Below are 6,288 nucleotides of genomic sequence, written 5' to 3'. Positions count from 1 at the left end.
GACCGGAGCCTGCCCTGGCCGCGCAGGGTCCCTCCAAGCGCAACCGGCGTCGGTTTAAGAGGTTACAAAACCCGGCATTTTCAGTGACTCCGGCCAGCCCTTTCGTCCCGGAGGACTCTCTGAAGAAATGTGGAAAATGCTACCGCGTGCTGCTCCAAATTAACGGTCCGAAATGTTGTTTGATGTCTTTAAAAATTAATAATGCTAGAAAATGTCAAACACTGAATAATCAATGGCCATTCGGTAAACTACCTCGAAACATCTAATGCACCCGATCAGGCCCACTCGCGAAACACCTCAGGACTAAGGGCTAGGAAAAGGACGGCAAAAATTCTGTGAAACAGATTTTATCTGAATCGAGGTGTGAAGAGAACTCCACCCTGAATCAATATGACCAAGTCGCGGATAACATGGCAAAATTTGGTTAACCACGTTGTTTTACGAGCTATGAAAAAAGAACGTGCACGGGAATCGGCGCAGAAGTCTCTGCATTCAAACCTTTACTAAAAGAGCTTTATCCCTTTACACTTTCAGGTATCTCTACACCTCTTTGGGGAGTCTTGTATCACGAGAGAAACTTTTACAGAATATATTTTATACAAAGACCACAAGAACCAATAAGTATTCACCGGTAAGACCCAAGTGTTCAAAATTTTTATTTTAATTTTGTGGCTTTCCACAGTATTATCCTTGAGAAACTCATATGTCGATTTTGATTAATTTGATTTCTCAAGCTTACATTTTACCGTAATACTCGGATTCACTACAAGCATAATATATTCTAAATTTAAAAAACAAACAAGGAAACAAAAAACCCCAAACCACTGCAAATCCAAATAAAAAGCACTTCATTTTGTGCTGAAGATCGATCCTATCAATCCCCAACTTCTGTAAGCAAGTATCACCAGTTTCTTGAAATCCTTGAAAATAAATCACAACACAGTCTTGAGAGATTCCTGCCCTTAGCAGGTAAGACTTCTGCAAGTTCAGTGGCATATTTTCTAATCCAGTATTTGTGTTTGTTTGTAGACACAGAACTGGTTTCTTTCAAAGTGCAACTACCGGAGTTTCATGTGCTTTCAGGTTTCCATACGAAATATTTACACGGTTTCATGCAAATAGAGAGTACTCTTTAATTTAGGTCTCTAATTCACTTAAAAACAATATAATAAAAGCCACAGACATTTATCTACATGCATTATCTTTTCTCATCGTTACTAATTAGTAAGCAGTTAGCTAGAACATATAGTGGCAAAATGAGTTATCAGCACAGTTGCTGTTTCTCTTTGTTTAGGAAATAATTGTTCCTGAATAGTCAATTCTATGTGACTTTGATTTAACACACAGGCCTAAATAAACCTTCTTTGCACAATGTTAACAACATCTTTTGAGTGTCTTGTCTGTTATGTTCAAAGACTTGGGGTAATCAAATATTGAAGGTTTTTTTCCCTTTAAGGCTTTTATCAGATTAGAATTACTTTTGCATCCCAGTGGTATTTCCGCCTCCATGGTAAACTCTTATCTCCTGTTTACAATTGTTAAACCAGGTGACAATTGCTATTTGTAGCTGTTAAACAAGACAGTAATTCTAACGTCTTTTGATAATTGCAATGAAACCAAAATATTAGTAGGTCTGGATAGCTTATGTTTAAAATAAATTTTTACAGTCATTTGGCTGGTGAAAAAAAAATCAACATTTTTGAAAGAAGGCTCAAATACTTGCCAGTACATATCAAGCTGAAATTGAGCCCCTAAGCCATAGATGGACTTCAGGCTTTAGTTTTCCAGTACATTTTCAACATCTGTTTTTGAATTAGTGCATCAAGAAGGTCGACCATGAAAGTGTCTTCCTGTATCTTTTGTTATATTCTTTAAAACCAGTTCCTCAAATAGATAACTTCTTGTTGGTTAGTTTTAAGTTACATGAGTCAGTGGAACTTCAGACTAAAAGCAGCATAATTGATATATAAAAGAAGGAAGCAAAAATTCGATTCATTTACAGGGGTGTTAAAAACATGTTAAAGAAAAAAGGAAAACATAAGTACAGGAATGATAAAAATACAATATTAAATACACTACCTTTTTATTTTTCAAAACACAGCAAAAAGAGACAGCTTGACTTCACCTCTGCCTTATCTTGCGTTCAATGGGAATATTCCCCCGAATATTCCTCCTACCAGCACATGGCTACTCTATCAGTTGACGAAACAGACACATGAAGTACAGACCCTGAGGCATTGTTTTAGCTTCTACAAAGTGCTAATTTTCATTTTTTAAAACAATTAACAACAACAAAAAAAGAGATAACGAATATTGGCCTTAAGTACGCAGATTTTTATCTATGGATCTCAGCTAAAGGCAAGGCATTGTCTGGAAAAAGTGGTGATGATTTTGCCCGTGTTTGGCGTTACGTTCTTAATTCCCAGTGAAACTGCAATGTCTTGTTTCCAGTATGATCTCACGGTGGAATAGGCAAAGCATATCAGCTATTCAATAGTAAATGGGATTTTTTTTCCAGTGAAGATAAAGCTGCAGTTAACACACGCCCCACACTGTTAACTTGAAGTAGCAGTGAAATGCTGCACCTATAGCCAATCATATCATGGCCATCCAAAGCCCTTATATTGAGTTTGTGTACCATTTTTATACCATTTTGCTATCATTCAGTCAATTTATTGGTAAGGAAACCACCTACTGGCACTTCTTACTTGCAGTTCCTGTCTGGTCACTTTTCAATTCATCTGTCATAAAATGCAGATCTTTTGTTTATGAGAACGCCTTCCCGTTCTTTACTCTCAAACTTTTCTAACTTGAAAATATCCTACATCTTGTAAACTTGTAACAGCCTCAAAGCAGATTCACATCACTATTGCTACTGTGCCCCCATGCCCTATTTTTGCCATTCTCAAACTCTTTTTTTTTTTTCCCCCAAATACATATTTGGAAAGAGTCGGGGGGAAGATCAACCTACGATCCCTTTTCTTCTCTCCTCACCTAAAACTTCCCTACGGTAGCCAGACATTTGCTCATTAAGAACTGCAATCTTCAGCAATAAAGGACGATACTAACTTGACTAACTCGCCACAGCTGAATTCATCAACCGTAAAGCTGTAGGCTGTCAGGGTTACTGACAAAATCTTTTTGTCTTTCCTCTCAGAAGTTTAATATTCAAAGCCACCAACAATAGGAGAAGAAATATGTAACCACGTGTCAGGTTCAGAATTCAAGAATCTACCTTGAGAAACAGCAGGAGTTGTTGCATACTTCTGCCTTCATACAGTATCATTCTAACGTGCTTTTGCAGATAAGCCTCTGTGTCTCTCTGGGACAAAAGCTGTCTTTGAGGCACCTGTTACCATCCTGTAGCCACAAGGTCTGTGAAAATCAAAAAAAGAAACATTCTCTTTCCAGAGAGCAGCACCTGTCCTTACTGAGTCAAACCAGATTCATATCTTAAGTATGTAACAGTGCATCAACACACATCCCAGCAGGAAATGAGTTTTCCAAACCTAGACCATTTCCTAGTGGCCAAAGAGAAGACTAAAGATGGAATTTCATATATTCACATATTTTTTCAAGACGGGGGAGGGGGAGAAGGACAAGATTGGCTGAGCAAGTGGCGTGATACAAACATAACAGAAATATGGCACATAATGTGTACATATACATATATATCATATATACTAGTGTGTGTCTGCGGTAAGGCTATCCAAATTCTGGTCCCTCTTACCTTTACTATTGTGGGACAAAATTTGGGACAAAATTTGGGACAACTCAAGCTCTGCATTCTGTGTCTGTTTTCAGCGTGGTCATTGTTCAGATCACCTGGCTGGTTTATCTATGAAGATGCACAAAGCCAGATAGCACCGAGTTCTGTAAAACAAAGAGAGAGATTTGATGCAGAGATAAGATTAATTGCTTTCAGTGTCAATACTTTAGGTACAACATACTGATCTTCTTTGGATGCAAATTCTTAAGCATTTGATGCTTTCTCAGAGATAGTGACACAGTGCACCAGATCACTGAATTTACTCTCTTCTAATATTAAATATCAACCAAACATCTGCATCTATACGCCCCTTTTTCTGAGTGCATGAGTTCCAGATTCCTAGCCTGTTATTACTCAATCTTTACAATGCAGCAAACCAAACCTTCTGATTAATATAATTGTGAGAAACTGAGAAAGTCTGTGGTATGCACACCTCTATTTAGGAATTCTAATAGCAACCAAAAGCTGCTGGAGACAAGATGTTTAACCAACTGGTGAGAAGAGCAGGGACATGGTTTTTTGAGGGTAAATCAGGTTTTGGAATGTTCTAAGCTGCAATTTACATTCCAGGGTCAGGGAGCACTCCTACCCAGTCATTAGACAGCTCAGCCCGAGCTACTGAGACCATGCAATCAACGTGTGCCTTTTGCAAAAAAGCATATTCACCCTATGCAGACAAAACTTACAGTGACTTACTTAAGAAATATGACATCAGTCCTAGTGCAGTCATGATGAAGTACCCTTTATCCAAGTGAGGGGAAGGCACAGCCTAACCTGGCAGCTGTGAGTGTTGAGCGATATACCCAGGACACTAAAGATGGGGGAGGAAGCCTCTAAGAGCTAGCTTGGACTCTCCTGAATTTGCTGTAGAAATTTGCTGTGTGTAGCACTGCTGACACAGTAGAAATTTGCTGTGTGTAGCACTGCTGACTTTGTTTTGTTCAGAGAATCCACCAGCAACGAAGAAAGGCTGCATTTTATCACCAAGATATGTTAGAAGTTATCTTTGGTATTGTACTGTGCAGAAACTTCTGCAAATTTGTGTTTTACACATAACCACGATAATAGTCACACGTAGTGTTGTTAACTGGCTGACCCTTTGGCCTGGCTACAAACTCTTAGGACTTCATTTGGAGTAATAGCTGTAGCCTTTCAATGAGATCAGTTTTCAATAAATCCAGTGAAAGCAGTGCAAACTCCCAAGATGGTCACATTAATACTGTTTTAATTGCCAGATTGTATCAGCATGGCCTACTCTGCAAATTACTCATTTCTCTCTCATTTATATTAACTTAAACTAATTTATATGGATTGCATTGGAGTTTTACACTGATTTGCAAGATTTAAATTTTAAAATCTTTTTTAGTTTGGCAGGTAAGTACATTTTCTAATAGCACAAAAAATAATTTAAAACATTTTTTACACCCTTTAAATAGAAACTGGAGCAAGTTAAACTACTTTCCCACTTTTACCTATTCCTATTTAACATATAATTTGATACATTCATCCAGTATCTTTAGAATTATTGGAAAAAAGGAAAAAGTACTGGGGTGAGAGTGAATAAAATCGGGAAGAACAAAATTCAGCTGACTTCAAGAGAGACAGCAGCAGATCTTTGGATCCCCATTTCTGAGTTGCTGACTCTAGTCTTCTTCCTTAAAAACAGGCAGTAGACACACAGTTTAACTGGACTGCTCTGCATAACTCTCTGGAGACACCGGCGTTTTCAAAGAAAGTTTCAGTTAAGGATGCAATTCCAAAGATATGTTTCCTTTGATAAAGAAACGTCGTCTCTGCAGATTTTTTCCCGACACAACTACACCATACTTCTAAGAAAGATGAAAAAAGAGAAAAGAAGGCAGGGAGGGAAGACAAGTTTGGTAGTATCGATTGAAGTACTTTGCTGTATTGCATCTTTAAATGCTAAATGCCCACATAACTCTGTAGGTTAGGCCTGGCTAGTAATAGGAACCAATATCGGCAATTTCCTTACACGAGTGTCCAATAACAACATTTGCAAAACCGGTTACACAACGGAATATTTCGAAGACAGGTTTTCCGTGCGAACACTGCAGATTTTTGCAACGCTGAGGCTGATCCCACAGCGGCTTCCCGGAGCCGGGGCCAGCCCTGCCTTTCACCGAGATACCGTTGCTTATCAGGGGCCAGGCCGGAGCCCCTCCAGCTCCCCGGGCTCTGGGATCCGTCCCGGGCTCCTGCCCTCCCCCAGATAAGGGTGCGGGAGCTCGGGCCTCCCCGCGGGCCGGAGAAGAGAGATCGGGCGGGCGAGCCCTGCCGGCAGGCCCACACGCACACGCTGAGGCGCGATGTGGCCGTGCGGGCCCCGGGAACTGTCCCCGGTAAATGTTCCCCGTTGCGAGGGGCACCCCGCGGGTTTGGGGAGCAGCCCTCTCGGAGGAATGAGCCCCGCGCTGAAGGACAGCCACCCGCGGGAAACCTTATGTCCCCGAGGCGGGCACCGGGCCCGGGGAAAGCTGGCGGCGGCCCCACGCGGCCGG

The 6,288-nt window shown here is 40.5% G+C and overlaps 2 protein-coding genes across 2 annotated transcripts in view; one reads left to right on the top strand and one right to left on the bottom strand.

Moving 5' to 3' along the window:
• The window catches only part of GPATCH1 (G-patch domain containing 1), an 8,834-nt gene extending 7,325 nt beyond the window's left edge, over window positions 1–1,509 (bottom strand). The window contains exon 1 of the mRNA XM_009275274.1: window positions 1,479–1,509. Coding sequence (XP_009273549.1) covers window positions 1,479–1,509 — 31 coding nt within the window. The remainder of the gene's footprint in view (window positions 1–1,478) is intronic.
• A 2,886-nt stretch (window positions 1,510–4,395) lies between these two features.
• Window positions 4,396–6,288, top strand: part of RHPN2 (rhophilin Rho GTPase binding protein 2) — a 36,633-nt gene continuing 34,740 nt past the window's right edge. The window contains exons 1-3 of the mRNA XM_009275272.2: window positions 4,396–4,520; window positions 5,136–5,143; window positions 5,845–6,129. Coding sequence (XP_009273547.1) covers window positions 4,396–4,520; window positions 5,136–5,143; window positions 5,845–6,129 — 418 coding nt within the window. The remainder of the gene's footprint in view (window positions 4,521–5,135; window positions 5,144–5,844; window positions 6,130–6,288) is intronic.

This window comes from Aptenodytes forsteri, unplaced genomic scaffold (assembly GCF_000699145.1).
Source record: "Aptenodytes forsteri isolate BGI_AS27 unplaced genomic scaffold, ASM69914v1 Scaffold945, whole genome shotgun sequence".
Classification (NCBI taxonomy): domain Eukaryota; kingdom Metazoa; phylum Chordata; class Aves; order Sphenisciformes; family Spheniscidae; genus Aptenodytes; species Aptenodytes forsteri.
This window is presented reverse-complemented; position numbering and strand designations above follow the sequence as displayed.